At 32.2% G+C, this 25,392-nt stretch overlaps 2 protein-coding genes across 3 annotated transcripts in view; both read left to right on the top strand.

The window, feature by feature from the left end:
- LOC134721944 (hemicentin-1-like) overlaps positions 1-25,392 on the top strand; it is a 69,062-nt gene that overhangs the window by 30,769 nt on the left and 12,901 nt on the right. For both annotated transcript variants that reach the window (XM_063585270.1, XM_063585269.1), the window contains exons 27-43: positions 11,770-12,078; positions 12,940-13,245; positions 13,727-14,038; positions 14,366-14,680; positions 15,076-15,378; positions 15,711-16,019; positions 16,304-16,609; positions 17,005-17,304; positions 18,105-18,404; positions 19,141-19,437; positions 19,866-20,165; positions 20,392-20,700; positions 21,008-21,307; positions 21,687-21,995; positions 22,470-22,775; positions 23,173-23,469; positions 24,741-25,043. In XM_063585270.1, the coding sequence (XP_063441340.1) occupies positions 11,770-12,078; positions 12,940-13,245; positions 13,727-14,038; positions 14,366-14,680; positions 15,076-15,378; positions 15,711-16,019; positions 16,304-16,609; positions 17,005-17,304; positions 18,105-18,404; positions 19,141-19,437; positions 19,866-20,165; positions 20,392-20,700; positions 21,008-21,307; positions 21,687-21,995; positions 22,470-22,775; positions 23,173-23,469; positions 24,741-25,043 (5,181 nt within the window). The remainder of the gene's footprint in view (positions 1-11,769; positions 12,079-12,939; positions 13,246-13,726; positions 14,039-14,365; positions 14,681-15,075; positions 15,379-15,710; positions 16,020-16,303; positions 16,610-17,004; positions 17,305-18,104; positions 18,405-19,140; positions 19,438-19,865; positions 20,166-20,391; positions 20,701-21,007; positions 21,308-21,686; positions 21,996-22,469; positions 22,776-23,172; positions 23,470-24,740; positions 25,044-25,392) is intronic.
- On the top strand, positions 14-9,334 carry LOC134721945 (hemicentin-1-like). The gene is made up of 11 exons (XM_063585271.1): positions 14-1,133; positions 2,362-2,667; positions 2,925-3,251; positions 3,637-3,942; positions 4,390-4,695; positions 4,992-5,297; positions 5,628-5,939; positions 6,327-6,635; positions 6,984-7,289; positions 7,700-8,002; positions 8,794-9,334. The coding sequence occupies exons 2-11, from the start codon at positions 2,460-2,462 to the stop codon at positions 9,105-9,107; spliced, it is 2,997 nt and encodes a 998-aa protein (XP_063441341.1). The 5' UTR covers positions 14-1,133; positions 2,362-2,459; the 3' UTR covers positions 9,108-9,334.

The following is a 25,392-nucleotide window of genomic DNA, read 5'->3' as shown; positions in this document are numbered from 1 at the left end:
TGTAACATTTAATTTATTTTTCTAAAAATAAAATCATTGTGGTCTGCAATGTTTAATAAGAAAATGAAGGATTCTGTAATTGAATTTGAAATTTAGATCAATAAATGTGGAAATATTGTATTTAGATATAACAATTGGTTAGTGAGTCCAATATGAATAAGGGTATTGTTAAAAGCCCTTTACACATAATTTGAAATTTTAAGAAAAGTTAAACTGTTTCTTAAGATTCCAAATCACATATATTTATATAATTTAGATATTATATTTCAATTGCTACCCTATTATTTAGCTCTGTTATGAAATTATAAATGGAAAATTGATAGTAACGAGAATAGCAGCTTTGCAATGCACTATCAGTTAGCACCAGTTTCCCAGCATTGAAGAGGTAATATTGACACTGGCTGTACAATGCTTAAATGAGTTTGAACATTCATTCTTAAGCTATATTGATATTTGGATGTTGTATTCTTCCATTAAATGTATATTTATAGTACACACAATGCTTCAACAGAGAATAAAACATATTGATGCGATCTTTTTTGAAGCATTGCATATTTTTTTAAAATATTTTTGCTTTTTTCTAGATAGATCGCTCAAATCTGCTTCTACACGATTCAGAATCACATGAAATGAATCTCAAGAGCTTACGAAAATTTAGCTTTCAGATTTTCTTAATCGTAAAACCTTTAGTTTGTTATGTATATTTTAGCAATTTTCAGGTACAAATGAAAGAAATATATTTACACAAGCATGCTTTGTATATAGGCAGCTGCAAGGTTGCAAGTCATTTTTTTTCTACATTTTTTTTCTTATCCTATTTTGCTTTGGGTTGAGACTTTGTTTGTTCCATTAAAACAATAACATTGTTTCCTGTTATTAATATTTGTACTAGCATGAGTTTAGAATATAATTTTAGTCCATGTGCACTTATTATTGCAAAACAATCTGTAAACTTAGTTGATACATTGAATTATATATGACATTGTTACTAGATGATACTGTATAATAATTGACCACTTATATATTATATTGCATGGTATATGAATGATAATTTTAGTGAAGTTTTTAGTAGGCTTTTACCACAGTATACAGTTGATCCCTCAGTACATTGTTATGGATTTAAATTACAATTGGTAAGAGTTTTATTCATTGCTTTTTATGATGTGTGCGTGTGTGTTTGTGCTTTACTTTAGCTGTTGAGTATAATGCATGCATCTTTTCTTTACTCTGAATGCTTTTTTAAATTTTTATTTTTGGAATTAACAACTTTATGGTGATTTCATGATTTTCCTAATACTTTTCATTCGCATGGCTTATTTTCTTTCTTCTATTTTGTGTAGAAATGACTTTTCCTTTAAAATTGAGAAAGCATTTCTATAGAGGAGTTTATAATTATTATTCATAGTATTAAATTGCTTATGTTTTTTTGGACTGTCTGTCTGTCTTTTTTAATTTTCTTTTTTTAGAATTTAATGTTTTATCTTATTAAATGTTTTAGAACTGCTTAACTTTTTCTTTATAAAAACCATGTTAATTTCTTTTCTTTGAATAACAACACTTTTGTATAAAGATAACTATTCTACGATCTATTAACTTTCCTTATGATTCTATGGTGTGGTTTAAAATCCAGCACTTTTCCATCTCTTTTTTTCTCAGAAACTTGTGAACAGAACAATCGACTTAATATTGAATAAGCATCTTGATAGTGATGATGTGTGATAACTTATCCAATCTGCTAGATATCTATTTCCAGTTCTGCTATATGTGATGCTTTGAATATTGAACCGGGATTCTCATCTGTACTTTCTCATTTTATATATCTCTTGCTTTGTTGTCTCTAATTAAACTTCTTGCATAACAATAAATGTATTTGGAAAGGTATAATTAAAACAATATGAATAAAAGTCTATTCTACTTTCCTGTCTTAGTATTGACTTCAGCTTTTAAGATGTTTAAAGCTTATCCTAAGTAGATTATTGTTGCTAATGTTTCAGATTTCTGTGCAGTCGTAAAGTTACCTACACACTGTTAAATTGTAATGTCAAGAACATGTGTTCTATTTGATAAAAATCTGTTTTAAAGAAAAGTGATGTAAAATTTAAGCTTAAGAGATTAAATAACATTTTGTTTAAAAGAAATCTTGATTTAATTATTTTAGAATCTTAAATATGAATAGTGTTATTGAAATGAAAAAAATAATTTGAGTTATATAACAAGAATCAAGTATAAACTGAAGTAATAATAAAAATCAGATTATTCATGACATAAGTTGACAATTTACTCCCACATATCATGACATGAATTTTGATTGGTTGATTTGATTTTTTCATGTATTTTGATTGGTTGATTTTAATTTTTCAGGTAAGCCAGTTGTTACGATTGGTGCACCAAGCTATAGTGTAGACTATGGCAGCTCTATCACATTGGTCTGTACAGTGGTGGCTAATCCTGTATACACAATGGTCAGTTGGACTAAAACAAAAGCAGGTGGCAGCACAGAAAATGTTGATCTGTCTAACACTGCAAAATATTCTGGATCCCGTATAGGTTCACCTTCACTTACCATAAAATCAGCTGTTACCAGTGATGAAGCTACATATGTTTGTAGTGCTACCAATAGCATTGGACAGGGATCCAGTTCGGGAACTGTTTTAAATGTAGTTGGAGGTAAAGAAAGTTTTAAATATTGTGAATTATATTTTTCTAACTTTGTGCTTTCAATAAATTTTAATTTAAAGCCACTATAAAATAAGGTATACCAAAAAAAAGATAGACGATTTTAATAGGTTTGATGTTATTGCTATTCACTTGAATATAGCTTAAATAAATATAGAAATAGAAATGTCTAACAATTTTTTTTTTATCTTAACCAAACACAACAATGTACAGGAGTTCATAAAGGAAATAATTTGTTGTTTTTTCAGGTCTGTTAACAGTGACTGTTCTTCAGACTTCGTACTCTGTTCTCCTAGGTAACACAGCCACATTAGGTTGTTCTTGGTCTGGTATCCCATCAGCCAGTTTTATCACATGGCAGAAACTTGCCAATAATGTGAATAGAGCAACCAATAATGTGGCAGCAGATATCAAAGTTGGTGCAAGCAACGGAAAATATGTTGGTGCAACTGTTTCTAGCCCATCATTAATAATCACAAATGTTGACAATGATGACAAGGCTCAATATATTTGTACAGCGACCAATACGGCTGGAAGGGCATTCAGTGATAGAACATCTCTAGATGTAACAGGAAGTAAGGACCTTTTTATATGTTTTATTGATAAAACCAAATACTGTAAAACTAATACATGTATAAATGATATGTACATACTTGATCACAGAATACAGCTAAATAACAAAAAACAACATGCAACATGAACATGATGAAAACATGAAGTATCATTAGTACCCATATAGAGTTTCCATTGCAAGAACACTTCAACAAATATTGTTATTTTTTTATCTGAATTTTGATTAAGTTTTGATGAAGAGCCTTTTTTGGGTAATAATACACTTCAATTTTTTTTTTACTTTTTAAGTTTTGCATTTTATGGAACAACAGTAATATATATACCTATTTGTTAAAGGAATCTATGTACTAAATATATATTATATTGTGATATTTTATTTATTTTTAGCAATTCCTCAGGTCCAGATATTACAAGATTCATACTCTGCAAACTATGGTACCTCCATCACACTAGATTGTATTGTAACGGCTGTACCACTGCATACAGTAGTGACATGGAGAAAAACTAAAAGTGGAACAGCAACTAATATCAACATTGCAGCATCGTCAGGGAAATATAGTGGTGGCACAGTGATCTCTCCATCATTAGTTATAAACAATGCTATTCTAGATGACGAGGCCAGTTACATGTGTAGTGCTCAAAATAGTATTGGCATTGGGAACAGTTCATCTACAGTACTTGATATTGTTGGAGGTAAAAAAAAATAGTAGATTTAATTTTTACAATTGTGTATTCAGAGAGGTTAGGGTAAATTCAAGTTCTTCTTTGAATAATTGTCATGGTGAAAATAATGGTAATACTTAATTTTTTTTTAAAAAGAATGGTTAATCGGATAGTTACAAAAATAGCAGTCTGAGATTTAGAAATCAAATAGCAACATTTCAACCTAACTAAACTTTTTTTATAAATCTGAGGTGAAATTGAAAAAAATTGAAGATTAGTTTTGTTGGTGCAAATTAAAAATAAGGATTATAAAGGGAAGCTCCTTATAGTGCAATGTAAAATATATAAACTGGTTTTGAGAATTTAAAGCGTGGACCTAAGGAATGTAAGAAGTGCTATTACTGATGTTTGGTACATATATCTATTATTTATCTTTTGTTTGATAATATATAATAGAACAATTTGTTGTGATTACAGGTTTGCTGACGGTGACCATACCAACAGGACCATACAGTGTTCAGGTTGCCAACTCTATAACCATCCCGTGTATATTGTCTGGTCTTCCTGCTGCAACACAAGTTATTTGGAAAAGGATTCAGAATACTATTACCACTGATATCGACATAGCGAGTGGGGGAGGAAAGTACGCTGGGTCATCAAAATCTACACCCGCTTTAACCATTCATAATGCAGTGAAATCAGACTCAGCCAATTATCAGTGTACAGCTACAAATGTGGTGGGAACCTCCTCCAGCCAGGAAACTTTTCTCAGTGTGTATGGAAGTAAGTTTAACTAACACTTACATTTTTTGAATTGTTAGCTTTCACTGTTCAGTTATGATAAAATTCAATTTTCCATTTTTTAGTAAAAATAACTTCTTTTTCCATCCAGAGAAGTTCCATGCCTACTCTTTTATTATTATTTTTCAGTTAGATTTGTGTCAAAGGACATATGATGCATAAGTTTTGCAGTAGCAATTAAATTTAAAAACTCAGATGTTTTTCTCAATATTTTGATTTTGTTCTTTTATAACATGCAATATAGTGTTCATAAACTAAATATTTTCTTTTAACCTCAGATGTTCCAGTTGTGCAAATTCCAGCCAGGACATACTCAGTTAATTTTGGCGGGAATGTTATAATTCCATGTAGTATACAGGCTAATCCATTGCATACTTCTGTCCAATGGAAAAGATTTACACAAGGAACTTTACAAGATATAGATATAACAAACTCCGGTGGGAAATTTTCTGGATCAAGTTTGAACTCACCTGATTTGGTCATAAACAATGCTGTTGCCGCGGATGAGACCAACTATATATGTACAGCTACCAATGCTATTGGAACTGGCCAAAGTTTCTCAAGTTTCTTGGATGTAATCGGTGGTAAGTTGATAAATAATATTTTAATTGAATATTTCATACATTTATTTGTAATTCATAATTTATACACATTTCTTTGTTGCTTTAATATATCAAATCTAAACTTTTTTTTACAGATTTATTTTTACTAATGGAGCTCAAACATGAATGATTTAAAATCAAATCAAAATCTTTCAAAAAGTAAAAGCTTTTCATAAAGGCACAATTAAAGTTCATATTTTTTAGTAGTGAATGTAGTGGTCAAATACATTTTGATGATTTGGACAATTATTTTAATTGTTGTCCAAAAAATGAAAAAAGTAGTATGTTAATTATATGGTTGTTTGATTGTAGGATTACTGACCGTTACTATTCCGTCAAACCAGTACTCTGTACCTGCCGGTCAGGACATACAGCTCGTCTGTAAAGTAACTGGTACCCCAGCTGCCTTTTCTGTTCAATGGAAGAAGATAACAGTTGGAAGAAGTGTAACACAGGATATAAACGTTGCCACCAGTAATGGTAAATACTCTGGATCTACAGTGACTACACCAACACTAACCATACATAATGCTGGGGAAACAGACAGTGCTAATTATATATGTACGGCTACCAATGCTGCAGGGACAGCTCAGAGTCAAACTACTAATCTTAATGTTATTGGAGGTAGGTAGTCATTGTATTATACATCATATTTTTCGTAGACTTAGAACTTACATGAGTTCAAGTAGGAAAATCTTTAGTTGAGAACACTAGAACGGAAAGGGACTAGATTTATCTATTATTTTGTACTGATTATTCTCTTGAACTGACTTGACTATAATAAGAGTATACCAGGAATTTGAAAAATTTATAAGGAAACTTGAGCTTTAAGGATTTTCTAAAATTAGTTTTTTAGTCATTTTACAAAAAAACTTTACAAAATCTTTAATTTCGTTAAATTGTAGATAAAATTTAAGCTTCCATGTCAGACCATTATAAAGTTTTCAAATAATGTATTTGCTGTGTCGAATTAATAAAGTCTCACTTCTAAATAAAACTTTATATTTTCAGATATCCCTACAGTAGTGATACTAAACCCTCCCTACACAGTATCTTATGGTCAGACAATCACCATTCAGTGTCAGGTCACTGCTACTCCTTCAGCCAACAACATTATCTGGACAAAGACCATTAATGGTGTCGATACACTGATAAATGTTGCCAGTTCTAATGAGAAATACTCAGGTTCTACTGTAGATACTCCATCTCTAACCATAACAAATACCAATATAAAGAATGATGAAGGAAACTATGTATGTTCAGCTACTAATAGTCTGGGAACTGGTCAAAGTGCTTCTGTTTTCCTGGATGTCATCGGAGGTAAGGGTCATTAGTCAGAATTTATTTTACTGTGACCATGCTATTTTGGCGCACAATTTGTATTTATGTTTGAATAACAATGATATGCAATCACTAACAAGGTAAAAGCCATGTTTTGTTTTGTCAAATTTTTTTATAAAAATTATATAAAATCATGTTATAAATGAAAAACAGATTCACAGAACTTTATATTGAAATAAGAAGATGTGGTACGAGTGCCAACGAGACAACTCTCCGTCCAAGTCACAATATGAAAAAAGTAAACAGTTGAAGGAAAAAGTATGGCATTCAGCGCATATTGTCTGCTATTATATCCATCGTTCAAAATTATTCTTTTCATATTTTTAGGTTTGCTGACTGTCAATGTACCACAGGCTAAGTACACAGTTCAGCAGGGAAGCAGTATACAGATGGTCTGTTCCTGGAGTGGTACACCCAGTGCTACAGCTGTAGTATGGAAGAAATACATCCTTGGTGTACCAACAGATATTAGTGTTTCTAATGGCAATGGGAAGTATGGAGGGTCTACAGTGACATCACCTTCTCTAACGATTAGTAACGCTGATCAAAGTGACAAGGCTACTTATGTTTGTACTGCCACTAATGCTGAAGGAACCTCAAACAGTCAGCCAGTAAATCTGGAGGTCACAGGAGGTATGTAAATTGTATGTAAACTGTATGTAAACTGTATGTAAATTGTATGTAAACTGTATGTAAATTGTATGCAAATTACTAGTGTTTGTTTGTGCAATGTTTTTTTCGAATATTTAATTTACCTGTATATATATATATAAAATTCTAAAACAACTGTAAAAAATTATAACTTGATGCATGTTTGTTTTGCTGATTATATTTTTCAACATCATGTACAGAAATGACATTAATTTATGTCATATTAATACTGGATATCAAAGATTTGAAATGATAAATGCAGGCAGCATACATTTCTGAGAGTTGAAAATTAAATGTTATCATGGTCAAGTTGACCTTTCATCTGGCCAGTTTTTTCATTAACATTATTTGATTAGTCATCAGTGTTTTAACAAAACTAACTTTTTGACCAGGTGTTCCTGTTGTGAGAGTTAAGCAGTCGGTCTACACAGTGAACCATGGAAGTTTTGTTATTTTGGAGTGTACAGTAACCGCCAATCCAACACATACAACGGTACAATGGTATAGAATTGTTAACGGTAACCCTGTAAATGTGGATATATCTATAACTGATAAGTATAGTGGATCTACTGTCAGCAACCCATCACTTACAGTTCTCAGTGCTTCTAATGCTGATGAAGGATATTACGTCTGCTCAGCAACTAATTCTGTGGGAACATCTCAAAGTTCACAAACATTTTTGGATGTGCTGGGAGGTATGTCTCAAAAGATTAAAGAGTTCTTTGACAAAAGCATGTTGTTTAAAATTTTTAAATTGATCTTGACATGCAAGCTTTTCATAATCTAACATTTTTATTTCTTAATTTTAAATATAATTGTCTTAGTTCAGGGAATGTCAATAAAAGTTTACTATATGAATGATCAGTATGCATGGCTGATACTTTTTACTAGTTATATTATTTAAGCATGAACTTGGATTTTGGGGGGGTTCAAATTTAAAGAATCTACATGTATTTAGAAATGTTAAATTTCCTTCATAAATATATATTTAGGGTTCAGACAGTTAAAATTAACTTCTCCTGTCCTATTGAGGTATTGATTTGATGGTTGCTTTGCCCCCACAAATAATTCTACAAAATATTAGACCCATTATTATGATAATTGAAAAATATAAGTATTAAATAAAAGATATTAGCAATTTTACTGCATGTTTCTAACCATTTCTTAAATTATTAGTAATATTTGTAAACGAATGCTTTATTTTTATTTCTTAGGAAGCTTACTGTGATTGTTGCCTTTTGTTTATGTCACACCGTCAAGATGATACAATTATTGCCTTTTGTAACTTCTCCAAAATAAGCCTAAAATGTTTGCAAGTCAGCAAAAATCTGTCTTGATTTTACTCTTAAGAAAATGCCCATTAAACTGATAGAAAATGTTATTTAGGATTCTGTCCAATAATTTTTGAGACAAACTGCATCTAGGTCTTCACAGATGAAAATACTCTTAAATACTCCTAACAAAATAATTCTTTACTTACAAACAGATATATTGACTGTCAATATTCCCCAAAGTCAGTACCAGAACGACTTTGGCACCAATGCCACCCTGACATGTCTTGTGACAGGAAGTCCTCCTGCCACTAATGTATACTGGACAAAAAGCCATGCTGGTGGCACCTCAACAAATATTGACATGACCAAAACAAACAAATATGGCGGATCATCAGTTAATAATCCCTCCCTGATTATATCCAAAGTAGATACAAATGATGAGGGCGACTACATCTGCTGGGCTACAAATGCTGTAGGAACAGCTCAAAGTAGTTCCACTAATTTAAAAATCAGTGGTAGTAAGTAAATCGTCCAATGTAGATGATATCCCTTTTAGAACCTCCTAATGTCACTTCAGTGTGTAGTTATTATCACAACAGTAGCCATGTTTAAACACACGGGAATTCTGATATATGTCACACCCAAATCTAAATCTTAACAGACTTGTAGTCAATGTTACTCTTAAGTTACCTTTGTCTCTGGATAACTTTTTTCATGGATTATGTATTCTTGTTTGTTATTTACATAATAAATTATTTTTTTTGGTATTTCTTAAAGAAAATTGAAAAGCAGTTCAAAACTATGAATATCATAATCCGTGAAATATATATTACTCTGTGATATAATTTCTATATAAGGTCCTCCATCCGACTCTTGAGTATATTGTTCTCACTTCTGTACAGACTCGAACATTAGATTCAAACTATTAAAAGATAATTTCAATTTATAAAAAATAATGTGTATTTTACAACCGATTGCATTTAAAGATTCAATTGAATACTAAATACTGTGGATTCATTTATTTTTATGGGTACCATTTTACATGGATTTTGTGGGGTTTTTTTGTTACTTTTTTTTTCTGGGTCACCTTTACCCTAAAAATCAACAAAAAATAAGTACTTCATGAATATTCATGAATCCACAGTATTTAATTACGATTATTGATTATTGTGTACAATGATGTATCATCTAAGTTTCTGATATTATATGTGTATGTATTGCTTATACATTTGTACTTGTAAATGATTATTTGTATTCTTTCTATAGCTTAATGCTATTTGAAAGGTAATATAGATTTCTATCTGCTTTTTCTGCCTTATTGAAGGGTGTAAGATACATGCTTTTGGTTAGGAACAAATTTAAATTTTTAATGCCTTTTCAAATTTAACTATATATTGAATTCATCTTAATAAAATTTTTGTTAAATTCTTCTCTAATATTTTCTGGAACAATGGAGATAGCGAAAAAAGCATGTTTCTTCAAACTGTCCACTTTACATGAGGTTTTGTTATTAACTTGATACATGATAAATTTAAAAAGCACCAAAGATGATCTTGAAAACAAAATTTAGTTCAGTTCAGTATTTTCTGTATAGAGGTAAAATGTGCAAAAATAATAATATTTGTATTGCTGGTAATTTTAGTTAATATTAAAACCTCATGTATACAATTGAAGCACTTTGTTTATAATGGCCATTAATATTTACAACATAATTGGAATTGGTATAAGAGTTATCCTTCTTGTTTGCTTATTCACAGTATTTTATTATGGGAAAAACTTAATTTTGTTTACTTTGTGAAAGTGGTCTTTTTAATTGTAACTGTAACAATGTAATAAAGGTAATTTTAACTGTGTTAAGGTGATGAAAAAAAAAGAGTTTTTATTAACTTCTGATTTGCTGATATTTTTGTTCTTATGAGATAAAGATGATTGATTTGTAGCTAACCAAATCAAATTCAAAGAAGATGTCATTTAGGTCTAGTTGATAAATTTTTGATTTGGTGATAGCTCAATTTTCATCTTATTCAATAGTTTTTTTTATTTTAATACATGAAGATTATGTCTAAAAGATAAGAAACTGGAAGATCTCATCAGCTGACCCTTTGAATGGTGCAGTTTTTGTCCAGAAACTATATAGTTATTAAGCAGACTCAGCTAGAAACATTGATTCTATCAGTTAAGGGCCAATGCTAAATATACTAAATACAGTAACAATAACTTTGAAATTTAAAAATATGTTTCTGCTTTTCCTCTATTGACTTTAACATACACCAGGCTATTGGTTAGGTCTTTTGGATTGTTTAACATTTGGTTATTTATGTTTATATCCTTGTAATTGGCCTTTTGTGGATAGTTGTCTCAGTTAGAAATCCTTATACCTCATTTTTAAAATTACTCTATTTAAAATCTGAAATATAATTATATATAAGAAGTAAATGATAACTGCAAATGCCATTGACGAATTTAAAGTGCTTTAATTGTTAATTGTGGCAGATTTAAGTTGCTTGTGCATGCTTTATGTTTAACCCAGTAGATTAGAAAAATAATACATAATCACTAAGGGGTAAATATTTGCCCCATGAACATGATGAAGAACTTATAATAATATTTGTGATTTTCAGCACACTTTTTTATGAAGTAGATTTTACAATGTGTTTGGTTTTTTATCATGTAACTTTAAGACCATTAATCTGTGATTGTGTGTGTGAAAGCACAATGGAAAATAACAGTCTTATTTAATATTTACCTAAATAAACCTGTTCAAATCCCCGAAAGGGCCAGAATAAAAGTCATATTGAATGGCTGTTGTTGACTTTATTTTCCATTTGATTGTACAGAGTGCCTACCAGCTTGCACAAGTTTTATTGAAATGATTTTGTACTAAACAACTAATTGTATGTTTATTTTATTTCAGCTTTCAATAAATAATAACAATCTAATTTAAATTTTAAAGGTTTTAATATTTTATCTTAATATTTAGTTTTATTTGTCAATTCTAGTGTAAACAAATACACATTTATTCTTTTTCCAAGAACATATTTGCAATTAAATATCAATTATAACTTTTAACAGTTAAACATTTACATGAAAATTTAAAAGTCGTTGAAAATTAAAGTTTACATGAATATTTAAATGTCTTCAAAAAAGATGAAGCAAAATTCAAATGTAAATATTTTCCTTTTCTTTAGATGTACCAACTGTTACCCTGACGACAACTCTGTTCCCAGTACTAGTAGGAAATGACATTACGATTGGTTGTAATGTCATATCCAATCCAGGTGCAACTAATGTATACTGGATGTTTGAGAACAGTGGTAGTCAAACTGTTACCATAAGCGCCAACTCAAACACTGCTAAATATGGTGGATCAACAACAACTTCTCCATCTCTTGTCATAAAGAATGTTGATTTCAGTGACGCAGGAAAGTACACTTGTTACGCTACTAACAGTATCGGAACAGGAAACAGTCAAGAAGGAACCCTACAAGTATCTGGACGTAAGTTTTCTACCTATTCATTGTTTAAATGGGTAATGGCCTAATGGGGTATTTATGTACAAAGCTTAGCGAGTAGACACCAATTTTATGCCAATAATGATATTTATACCCTCGCTTTAAAAAAGGGGTATAATACCCCCGCTTTAAAAAAGGGGGATATACTGTTTTACCTCTGTCTGTCTGTCAGTCCGTCCGTCAGTCAGTCGGTCGGTCCGTCCTATGAATATTTTTCGTCGCATTTTTCTCAAGAACTACAATACAAGGATTTCTGAAATTTGGTTTCATGGTTTATCTAAGTCAGCTATACCGTGTGATGCGTTTTCAGATTGATCACTTGACAACTTCCTGTTTACCGAACACTTGCATGATTTTACACATGATAGCCAAGTTGAAAATTTTCGTCACATTTTTCTCAGGAACTACAATACAAGGATTTCTGAAATTCGGTTTCAGGATTTATATAAGTCAGCTATACCGTGTGATGCGTTTTCAGATTCATCACTCGACACTTCCTGTTTACTGAACACTTGCATATTTTTACACTATTAATATTATCCACTTGCAGCGGGGGTATCATCAGTGAGCAGTAGCTCGCAGTTACTTGTTAGAAGCAGATTTAAGGGTGGCTGGGGAGTAGTGAGCCTCTTCCCTTTATTGAGCTACATATATGGTTTATGCATTGTCTCCTTACAAATGGTGTCCTAGCATTGCAGTATTGGCCAACCCAAAACTTTTCAAAAACTGGTTTCATTTTTTATGAATTACAATTTTTATGCAATTACTTTGTAACATAAAAAGCAAAACTATAGAAATTTAAACATGTTAAATCGATTTATTGTTCATTTTCAAATTTATTTTCAGAGCCACCAAATGTTATGGTTACTTTACCAAACTACAGTGTTGATTTCGGTCAGCAAGTGACTCTTGGGTGTACAGTTACTGCAAATCCAGCACATACCAGTGTGTATTGGACCATAAATAAGAATGGTATTGTCACAAACATAAATGTGGCCAATAGTGGTGGAAAATACAGCGGGTCTACCGTCGGCAGCCCATCACTAACAATAACCAATTCTAACCTGGATGATCAAGCAAGTTATATCTGTAATGCACAAAACAGTGTCGGACTAGGATCCAGTTCTACTACAGTTTTAACAGTCTCTGGAAGTAAGTTTATTTTTAATCATAATATTTTTTTCTTTTTCTTTTCTTAATTTGTGTGCTCATTTGGTGAAATATAGCTGTAAATATTTAGTATGGAACTATGGGTACATGTTTTAATGATAAGACATGTCTAAAGGTTCAGTTGAAGTTATTATTGAATTGTTTCATAAAAATCCATTTAAGTTGTCCAAATTTATCATAACAGTACATTTTGATATCATCAGATTTGGTTAAAAGTGCCAAAGATTTTAATAAGTTTTCAGCTTTCAAACTATATTAATATGAATGCTATATTTTATGTTTATTTCTATTTATTTTGCTATTTTTTGAAATGATGAACAGATTTTAAAATACAGTTTGAGAAGCAGAAAAATGTAGCCAGAAAAAATGTTACAAAAAGAAATATTTCAATATATGTCGGTTAAAAGCAGAAACTGACTCATTCTTCACTTAAATTGAAATACCTACATTTTTTCTCTTACAGATATCCCAATTGTCACCGTCACACAGAACCAATACAATGTTGACTATGGAAATACCGTAACTTTAGGCTGTACTGTCACAGCCAATCCTACACACAGTGTTGTATACTGGCAAAAAATAAAAGGAGGAGTCACATCAACAATTGATGCCAGCGCCATTTCTAATAATGCTAGATTAAGTGGCTCTACTGTCAACAGTCCTAGTCTTGTCATCACCAATGTTAATTTAGATGATATTGCATCCTATATATGTTTTGCACAGAATAGTGTAGGCACTGGTCAGAGTCAGCAAACTAACCTGGCTGTTTCAGGAGGTAAGATATAACATATTTCCTACCATTTAAAATCCTCATGGGTAGTAAAAGTCCTTAACACCCCTGTAGTTTTAAATTTGGATTTGTTTTTCTTCAGTATTATTATATTCATTGTCTGTTAAAACAGTTTAAATATTTTTTCTGACAAATGCCTCTTGGTTTTTTTTCTTGAAGGTATATAAATAGTGGAAAGTACTACATATATTTTGCTAAGAATTTAATAGCAATAGGAATTTATTAATATTTAGTCACAAATATAACTATTTTACAGTATATTTTATGGTATGAAAATATTAAATTTTTAAATGTTAACAATTTGAATTACAGCTTTACCAACTGTTGTTGTACTGTCCAATAGCTACCCAGTAACTGTAGGAGGTACAGTCACCCTACAATGTGTGGTCAACGCTAATCCAGGCCATACTATAGTCCAGTGGAAGAGAATTGTTAATGGTCAAACTCAGGATGTCACAGGTGTTGGTGCTCCTGGTAGTGGAAGCAGATTATCAGGTTCAGCAGTAACTTCTCCAAGCTTGACTGTCAGCCAGGCTAGCTTTGCTGATGAAGGATCATACATTTGTACAGCTACTAATGCCATTGGTCAGGGACAAAGTAGTCAAACATTCTTAGATGTCACTGGAAGTAAGTTATCACAGTGGACACATTATTTATATATTTAATGTTAAATTTTTAGGTCCAGAAGAAGTTAGTATTGTGTCATTTCAGGTGTTATATTAAGTAGTGTTATATGTCACAAAGCTTTTTTGTGACTAACAGATTTTGCCAAATGTCATTAACATGAAAATAAAGAATGTAGCAATATAATTATAATTTTAGATATAATTTTAGAAAAATTTCTTGCCTTCAGTATTTTTAGTAATGAAAAAGGCACAAAAAAATAGATTTTAGCTCTGAAATATTCATCAAATGTCTAGCATTCATCTTTAATAGAAATCCAAAAGTAAAGATATTCCTGTGGATTTAACTTAGTAAGTAAATTGTAACCCATTTAATAAGCTAATGCTATTTTATTACAGATATCCCAAATGTACAAGTAACTCAGTCAGAATTCCAGGGAGATTTTGGACAGTCAGTAACACTAGGTTGCACAGTAACAGCCAACCCATCAGAAACCAGAGTATACTGGAAAGTATTGGACAGTAATGGAGCCTTACAAAATATTGATACAGCTGTATCCCGGTACAGTGGGTCTGTTGTTGGGTCACCGTCTCTGATAATTTCTGGACTCAATAAAGCTGACCAAGCATTTTATCAATGTTTTGCTGATAATGATGTTGGTACCGGACAGAGCAGTCAGACTTTCCTCAGAGTCCTCGGAGGTATTACTTTTATGACTTTGTGTTACAGTATTCTTGTTCATAGATATAAGAAGATGTGGTATGAGTGCCAATGAGACAACTCTCCATCCAAGTCACAATTTGTAAAAGTAAACCTTTATAGGTCAAAGTACAGTCTTTAACAAAGCAATTTGGGATTTTCAATTCAAAATTTAAGAAATGTTGTAGCAAAAATAGTACCAAAAAAGGAACACCTAGTTATTTTCAAAGATCCTTATTCAAAAGCAAAAAATGTCGGCAATTCCTTTTTGTTATAATACAATTGGTGGAATATTTTATTTTACTTATTTTGTTTGTTTAATTCTATTTTACAGAGGTCCCTGCTGTCACTACACCAGCCACACACCAGTTTACTCTGGGAACAACTGCTACACTCTCCTGTACAGTAAACGCTAACCCTGCAGCAACATCAGTATTCTGGTCCAAATACAATAATCAGAATCAGTTAGTGGCTATTGATATGGGAACCAATAACAACCAGAAATATCAAGGATCTACTGTAGGAAACCCATCATTGATCATATTGAACACAGTGTCAGGTGACGCAGGAAGATATGTATGCTCAGCTTCCAATGCTGTGGGAACTGGTAACTCTGGCACATCAACATTAGATATCACTGGAGGTTAGTAAGATATATAATTAAGTAACTTGCCATAGATCCATGCTAAATGTTTCAAGACATGCATTTTGTTTAAAAAGGAGAATTAGTGAGGCTTGAATAAATCGAAGGCTGAATAAAGTATAAAGTTGTGAAACCTTTTGCCTAATACAGATAAGATTATCTACTCATTACATTTATGTCTTTACAATTAACCAAATTTTAGAATTTTCATCTCTTTCTCTTTTGAATATACCATTAAATATTTAAAGTCTATCATAAACAAGTTATATTTTTTCCATTTTCAGCTCTTCCAATTGTCAACATACCACAAAGTACCTATGCTATTAGCATTGGTAACCAGATAACTTTAGGATGTACAGTTTCTGCAACACCAAAAGAAACAGCTGTCTTTTGGACCAGACAATATCCCAATGCTGGTGAAATAACCGTATCAAAGGTCAATAATGCCAAATATCAAGGCCAGACAGTCAGCTCACCATCTTTGATCATCCTTAATACTGACTTTAATGATATAGCTACTTACCGGTGCTACGCTACAAATACAGTTGGAACTGGTTCCAGTAACCCAACCAGTCTCACAGTATCAGGAAGTAAGTATTACTGTCATGTGATCTACTTTTTACGGTATTTTTTAGTTAAAAATGTATTATGATTGATTAGGTTACAGGCATAAGCTGGACATGGCATCAATAGAAGGGAGGGTCTTTTGAATTGACAAAATAGTTGCATTTATTCCAAGCAGCTGAAAAACGGTACCTGCTTACTAACAATGGAAGTAATCAACATTTGGATTTGAATTCCTTATTATTTATACTAAAAGTAACAATACATTGAAAAGCTTCTGTTCATATGGTATGCTTTAAAATACATTTTACTACTTTGGTTGTTTTAAAATTGTGAATTAATAGTATTAATGCAATGAAAATGCTTGAAGATTTTTCTAAAATTATTTTGTTATTAATCTTTTTTTGTTCTTTTTTCCCAGATGTGCCAAATGTTGTGATACCACTAAGTCAGTATTCTGTAAACTTTGGTAGTTCAGCAACTATACCATGTACCGTCACAGCCAATCCAACTCATACAAGCGTTCAGTGGAAAATAATCTTAAACGGACAGGAACAAAATGTTGATATGCAAAATAATAAATACTCTGGTGGAACTGTGAATTCACCATCTCTGGTGGTTGCTAATGCTGATCGGGGAGATGAAACATTTTACATTTGTACTGCATCCAACAGTGTTGGAGCAGGAAGGAGTATACAGACCTTTTTGAGGGTTGCTGGAGGTATGTTAGATATTAACTTAAGAACGGGGAGGGCAGACATGCTAAGGGATAAGTCAAAATAGAAGGTGTAGAGTTTTACAGACCTCTTCAAATATATTTGAAATGACGTATTATGTGAAAAGAGATAATGATAGAATAGAAGAAAGTGTAGCAAGAAGAAAGGGATGGGAGAAAAGGGGATAGAATCTAGAAGAAAAATACCAATGTCGTTGTCTTTAATCTAACTTTTAAATGTATGGTCTAACATGCTTAAAAAATTACAGAAAATTTGTAAAATATTTTAATTGAGATGTTTTAGATTTCCTGACAAAACATCAGACCACAACAACCACTTACAAACCTTACTGCATATGCTGCATATGTTTCCTTGCTAAAATGCTTTTCATCATTTGGTTTCTGATGGAGAGTTCTATGAGGGGGAGGGAGGGGTTCTAATCCCGAAATCCCGGGCTTAAAACACGAAGTCCTAAGGTCCGGAATTTGGATAAGATTAAAATCCCGACATTCTGAAATGCCAGAAAGGAAATCCTGGATCCTGAAAGGGTCAACATGAGATTAAAAACACCAGATCCTGACGTCCCGAAAAAGGTCCTGCCCCCTCTTCTATAATTGCCAATCATATCAAATCTTCTTACCTTTATATTTTTGGGAAAATATTTGACTTTTTCTTCTTCTTTTATTTGCAATTCCAATTTACAAAATTTTTAAACATAAAAAAACCTGCAAAAATGTCTTAAAATATGTTATAAAAATAAAATGTTTAAAAAAGTGTTAACAACATTATTTTCTTTGTATTTCAGATAGACCACAGGTGGCAATTGGATCCAGTACTTACCAAGTACAGAAGTACGGCACAGTAGAATTAGTGTGCACCATTACAGCCAATCCTGCCGCCAACACCGTACAATGGTACAGATACGATGGTGGAGTTCAAACAAGCTTACGTAACGTAGCCGGAAAATACAACACCCCCACCGTCAACAGTCCAAATCTTCAAATAATCAACGCTGACCTAAGCGATAGAGGATATTACATCTGTACCGCAGCAAATATTGTTGGCACTGGAACCTCATCTTCTACATTTGTTGATGTTACTGGCAGTAAGTAACTGTAAATATGTAGACCATGGCCAGCTGAGGTCCACCTCCCTGTGCTTGATTTTCAGGCTGCTTTGAAGATCCATTGGTGGTTTTCAGCTGTTTGATTTACTCTTTGATAGGGTTGTTGTCTCTTTGACATATTCCCCATTTCCATTCTCAATTTTACTAATCAATAGGTACTGGTATATTGTTGTAGTTAAAGGGTGCACTTGAAAGTAAACACAGTCATGTTTATCTTTTACTTTTTGTGTAAACTTGCAATATAATAAAGAATTGTGAACAAAATGTGGGAAAAATGTTACTCTAGTTAAGAAAATGGAGTTGGAACCTGTTTTGCAATCCATGGTAAACATCATGTTATGAACAATCTCTCCTTTGGGGATCTGCCAAGAATTTAGCAATTATTCCTCCCTTGGGAAAAGCACATACAAATCTAGATTTTGTACCTTCCTTTATTTAAATTTGAGGAATAATAAAAGGAACATATGACATGAAATACAAAGGCTACCAGTAATGTTCTAAATAAGGTCAAAGTCTCAGAAAATTATCACATTTTGATATTGAACCCTTTCCATGAACAGAAAAAACCTCAAAACTTTCAAATAAGAAAAATACATAAGTTAAAGCTTTTGGGTGAAAACAAACCAAAAAATGATTTGAAAAAAAAAAAAAATTGAAAAAAAATTGAATACAAAGGGAGCTTTCCATTTCTTAACTTTGATAAATTTTTTTACAGATGAGCCAATTGTTACAATTCCTCTGCCTAACTACAACGGTCAGTTTGGAGGAAATGTTGAGTTGACCTGCAATGTAGTAGCCAATCCTAGTGCAACAGTGGTATACTGGACAAAGACAGTAGGTGGTCAAGCAACAACAATCGGTCAATCTTCTGGAAAATACAGCTTCTCAGTGACCAGTCCATCTCTTATGATCTCCAATCTAGATGCCAGTGATAAAGCCAGCTATACATGTTATGCCACTAATAGCATTGGCAGTGGTAACAGTCAGCCAACAACTCTAGATGTACTTGGAAGTAAGTTCATTTGGTGTAACACGCTTATTTTTTTTTAATTTAAAAAAAAGAAATTAAGTGATTTTAAATTTTTTATTTGATAACTTTAAGGAACAATAGGAAATGTCATCAATAGATAGATCTTTCACAGTGAAAGCTGTATTGTAAACTGTATGATTACATCAAGAAATACCATGGATATTATTTATCATTTTAACCTTTCTAAACCAGTCTTATGATTATCCAAACTTATCTTCATTCCTGAAGAAGTTCTGTTTTAGACAGATTTCACTGAATTAAGATTAAGCTTTGTCAAGTTCTTAAATTTTTCTTTATTTTCACTTTATTCAGATTAAGCATTGTCAACTTATTAAAATTATCCTTTCTATTAAAAAAAAAGCTTGTTAAAAAAAGCCTGTTGTTTGACTGACTATATGTTTCTTTTACAGGTATTCCACAAGTTACCGTTCCTGCCACAGTTAGTGTCAACATTGGAAGTACAGCTACTTTAACTTGTTCCATTCAGGCAAATCCTACCCATACCTCTGTTAGCTGGCAGAGAATCGATGGCAACAACCAAGCTACAACCATCACTATTGACAACAATAAATACTCTGGTGCTACAGTAAATAACCCAACACTGACCATCACTAATGTCCAGATGAGTGACCGTGTGAACTTTGTTTGCTTTGCCACCAACAGTGTTGGAACAGGCCAGAGTGGTTCACTTTTCTTGAATGTCCAAGGCAGTAAGTAAAATTTCTTGTTCAATTGTCTTTTTTTTTTTTTATTGAAATGGTAAAATTTTGAATTGGTGTTATTTTTCCTTATTTTAAAATCAATTGCCAAAATTTACATCCAACAATTGTTTTACAAAATATTTATATGTTGAAAAAAATAAAAATCTGTTAGTCACATTGGTTTAAGTGTCAAATAATAATTGAGTAAAATGCTTTTACTATTTTAATTTTACAGATCCACCAGTGGTCAGCATTGCTTCAAATACTTACCAAGCTCCATGGGGTAATTCTGTGACCCTTGTCTGTACTGTCTCTGCCAATCCAACACATACTAGTGTCAGCTGGAAAAAGATCCAGAATGGTGTTGTGACTAACATTGTACCAGCAAATAATCCATCCAAGTATGAAGGTAGTACCGTATCTTCTCCATCACTGACAATCAAGAATGCAGATAGAAACTCAGACCAAGCTTTCTATGAATGTCATGCTACAAACACCATTGGAACAGGAGCCAGTTCAAGAACTTTCCTGACTGTTACTGGAGGTAGGTTTTAGTCTCTTCTATTTTGCCACTTGGAACCAGATTGTGTGACAGGAAAGAGTTTGAAAGCACTTGCTTAGACTTTCATCATGATTTATTTTATGGAACAGAACTGTGTTACTTGTTTTAATGCATAAGTTTATTGTTATGTATGGTTGGTAATGATTTTAAGTCGACTTTTTACTTTGTATTTAAATATTTTGTAATAGCTTCTTTGAAAAAATTGAATGCTAAATTAATTTTCTCTTAAAATTTTGACAAAATAATTTTCTTATAAGGTAAAATATGTATAATCCCCGTCTTATTACAGATATACCAGTCGTTCAGATACCAGACAATTATCAAGTAGAAATCGGCCAGAGTGTTGTAGTCGTATGTACAGTCACTTCTAATCCTGCCCATACAACCGTCCAATGGAAAAGAGTTAGTAATAACCAGGAAACAAACCTTGACACTAGTGACACCTCACAGTACCAGAACGGTAACTTACAGAATCCATCTCTTACCATACTGAACGCTGCCACTGATGATGAAGGCTACTACAGATGTACTGCTACAAATTCTGTGGGGACTGGTACCAGTGCTCTTAGTTATGTTGATGTAACAGGAAGTAAGTATAGGAAGGCCATTTAGATAAGTCTGTGATTTTAATAGTGACCAGAAAAAGCTAAATTTTATTGGGAGTTACAAACTGAGAGAGGGCAAAAGAAGAGGGGGTGGGGGGGGGGGGTAAAATTGTAACTATTGTTAAAAAAAATACTTGATGTTTCCATTATTAGCAACGATGTTTTGCTCGTCAAAATATCTTATTTAGTTTGTTAATGAAAATTCTTGAAAGAATGTTTACACAGGTACAGCATTAAAGTAACCACTGAATTTTCTTCACAATCCTTTTTTTTATACATCAATATAAGCTTGAAGAACCAAAATAAAAAAATACTTTTAAGTTGTCAGTGTGCAATGTTGTAATTTATTTTTAATTATTTCAGATATCCTGCAAGTAACTGTCCCACAAAACATCTACAATGTCAACTATGGACAAAGTGTACAACTTGTCTGTACTGTCACTGGTTCTCCAGCTGTTACCGATGTTTACTGGGTCAAGGTCAGAAACAGTGCATCAACAACTATCAGAGCCACAACAATGGATAATTCCAAATACTCTGGTGTTTCCCTCAACAATCCATCATTGACCATTCTGAACGCCAATCAAGATGACATCGCCGTGTACAAATGTTACGGGAGGAATGTCGTAGGACTTGGAGAAAGTCAACAGACACAACTCAATGTCATTGGAAGTAAGTGGCATTTAAATAAATACACTTTCCTGGTAAAATTTACATGAAATTGAGAATGGAAATGGGGAATGTGTCAAAGAGATATCAACCCAACCAAGGTGTAAAAAACAGCTGAATCCCACCAATGGGTTTCATGTTGACAATGCTTATGTTATGAGGACACAATAAGACTGATGGTTTTATAACGTCTTGGGTCTAATGGTGTAACTCATTCACTAAAAAATCAATTGACATTGTTCTGTTTTTTAATCAAAATCATACCATAGCTCCTCAGTTTTGAAAATCTTCACATGAATGTGTCGTCTTGAGAAGTAGCAAAAATATACAAAAATTGATGAGACCTTTTACGTTTTACTGCAAATCCAGGTTAATCTAGAGAATTTTCAATCCCTGTCTAATTACAAGGTTTAATTGTATACATTGAAATGTACATAAAAATTCTCAGTTAAATAACCTTTTTTTCCATTTCTTTAGGTAAACCAGCAGTTAATGTTGATTCAAGTGTTTCTGTGACATTAGGAAATTCTGTCACACTTCAGTGCACAGTCATTGCAACACCGTCTGCTACCATGGTTCGCTGGAACAAAGTGAGCCAGAGCGGTGCCTCAACACCTGTAGATGTAACAAACAATCCAACAAAGTATGCTGGTGGTAGTCTTAGTGTTCCATCATTGACCATTTATAACGCCCAGAATACAGACCAGTCTATGTACACTTGTCAAGCTACAAATGCTGTCGGCACTACAGTCAGTTCACAGGTCAACTTAGATGTTGTTGGAAGTGAGTAAACAATCATATACAACAACAACAACAACAATTTTTATTTGTTAATCAAGATCTTGTTGGGTATACATCATTTAGGGAACAGCCTATCTACACTAAACTAAAACAAATGATAGAATAGAGGTACATGTAAACTCTCAGTTTTCAATCATTTGGTTTTCAGTCATAGGTCAAAGACCAGTAAATATGTATATATATATTATAAAAATTTAATTCTGAAACTCACATTTCAAAAAACTTTTTGATACATACACTGAACAGAATAAAAATTTCATTGGAACTCACAATTTTTAAATAACTTTTTAATAAATATATAACCAACTAACTTCTCTTGATATTTAGATAAGTTCTTGATAAATACATCACTAACTTGTTCTTTCTTGATATTTTTCAGCCATACCTCAGGTCACCATTGGTCAGAGCCAGTACAGTGTTACCATTGGTCAAACAATCACCTTGATCTGTGCTGTCACAGCTAATCCCGCCCACACAATCGTGTACTGGAGAAGGAATGTGAATGGTGTATTTACCGACCTCCAATCAAGCAATAGATACACAGGATCTTCAGTATCTAACCCGTCTCTAACAATCACTAACACTGTAGCCGGAGATATTGGAGACTATAAGTGTTATGCCACAAATAGTGTCGGTACTGGGGAGAGTGCACAAACTTTATTAAATGTGGTCGGCAGTAAGTCAAATGCTAGCATACTAAGTCACGGTGTTTTTACTGTGTTTTGCTTTCACTTTTAATGTTAATAGCAGGGTGTGAAAGATTTGGTCACCTACGTAAGATTTTAACACCTTTTCTATGATGTGGTTTTGTTATCTCTAATTTACTAGATTGTTTCCTATTTTTCTATTTTCGCAGAAGAATTAAGAAAATTGGTTTTTCACTTTTGATAAGTTTGGTAATTTCACTAGAACATCTGAAACATTTCTAATTCTTGATAGTAAGGTGAAAAATAAGATATAGCATTGTTTTTTCCACCTTTGTGGGATAAAAGATATATTTCCAAATGGGAGACAATCTATGTTAGAATGGAAGGGGAGACAACCATTAGTTTGAGTTGTGAACTAACTGTACTATAGACAAGAACGACATATGTTAAACCTTGCAGCCCTATAACAGTATGGTATGGCCTGAAAATTTCACTAATTGAACATTTTGTTTCAGAAATAATTCCAACTTTTTATTTGAATTCCTTTGTAGGTTTAGCTTGCCGAAAGTAAATAATCATAGCTTTATTTAATTTTCAGAAAACTGGAACTGTGATAGAAGGATATTTGTTGAACCGAAAGGTTTAAAAAATGTAACTTTTTGTTTAGAGATATAGTTGTAATAAATTAAGTAGATATAACTTAGTTAGTTTTACCTGATCAGCTAAAACAGCTACTTAATTTAGTGCATTTTATTTGATTTAAAAACACAATTTTATACATACATGAATTTAAGAAAACACTTTCTGTTGTGAAATAGACCATCCTTCAATTACCTAATTGTTTTAACTCTACCTGATCAGGTAAATTTTATATAATGATAGCCATTTATTTTTATTTTAGAATGACCCCTTGAAAGCTGAAAAGAAGGACTACCTGTACACAAGACTTATTTTATACTTCATTTATTATTATGGAAATGGGGGGTTATGTTCCAAGCGATTATAATTCAAAACAATGATTACTCTTGTATTCAATACAATTCTCTCAAACCATTATAACAAAAAAGTCTGTTAATTTTCATTATTTGATGAATTTCGGTTTTCAGTGTGCAGTATGTCATTTATTACAAGAACAGCAAGTTTTATGCTTACTGTTAACAAACCATATTTTGGCTTTGACTAAAATTTGTACCAAATTTAAAAAGAATAATGTATTTGACTGCAAGTAGTAATTTTTGCGAGACTGAAAGTCTGAATCTTGAACATGATAAAAATATCTAATTAATATTGTTTTGTTTAGGTGCTCCTGTGGTCAATGTTGCATCAAATGCTTACTCGGTCAACATCGGCAACTCAATAACATTACAATGTAATGTCCAAGCAAATCCTTTCCATACATCAGTAAAATGGCAGAGAGTTGATGTCAATGGTAATGCTGTAGATATCGATATGACCAACAGTCGATACACAGGTAGTGTAGTAAACTCCCCATCACTGGTCATCAGTCAGACCATGAAATCTGATGAAGGACGATATGTTTGTTTGGCCACAAATGCTGTCGGAACTGGACAAAGTCAACAGACATACTTGACAGTCGTAGGAAGTAAGTCTAAAACTGTTGTTACTTAACCAAAATACTTGTTTACCAAAAAGAATCAAATTGCAGTTAAAAATTAAAAACAAAATGTTGACTCATCATCAGAGTTGCATAAGATATATATACTTCATACAATAAATACAAAAAGACATTATATTAAAAATGTGATCTGAAAATTTGTAAGAAGAATTTTTTTATATAATACAGCCTTTAAAGATATTGATATTTGTGAAACATTTCATGAATTCATTCATGCTTTTTTATTTCAATCATACTGCTCATTACATTGTTTGTTCTTAGACAAACTTTGGTGGCCTCAAATTCAAAAGCATTTCACATGAATTCATTACAGCTA

The sequence above is a fragment of the Mytilus trossulus genome, chromosome 6, assembly GCF_036588685.1.
Source record: "Mytilus trossulus isolate FHL-02 chromosome 6, PNRI_Mtr1.1.1.hap1, whole genome shotgun sequence".
Lineage (NCBI taxonomy): Eukaryota > Metazoa > Mollusca > Bivalvia > Mytilida > Mytilidae > Mytilus > Mytilus trossulus.
Note: the sequence above shows the minus strand (reverse complement) of the source record. Positions and strands in the feature narration are given on the sequence as shown.

Coding starts and splice junctions, on each gene's coding strand:
- LOC134721945 (XM_063585271.1), top strand. CDS start 2,460: ATGGTCAGTTGGACTAAAACAAAAGCAGGTGGCAGCACAGAAAATGTT. Junction 3,943..4,389: donor AGTACTTGATATTGTTGGAG/GTAAAAAAAAAT, acceptor TTGTGATTACAG/GTTTGCTGACGGTGACCATA. Junction 6,636..6,983: donor TTTCCTGGATGTCATCGGAG/GTAAGGGTCATT, acceptor TCATATTTTTAG/GTTTGCTGACTGTCAATGTA.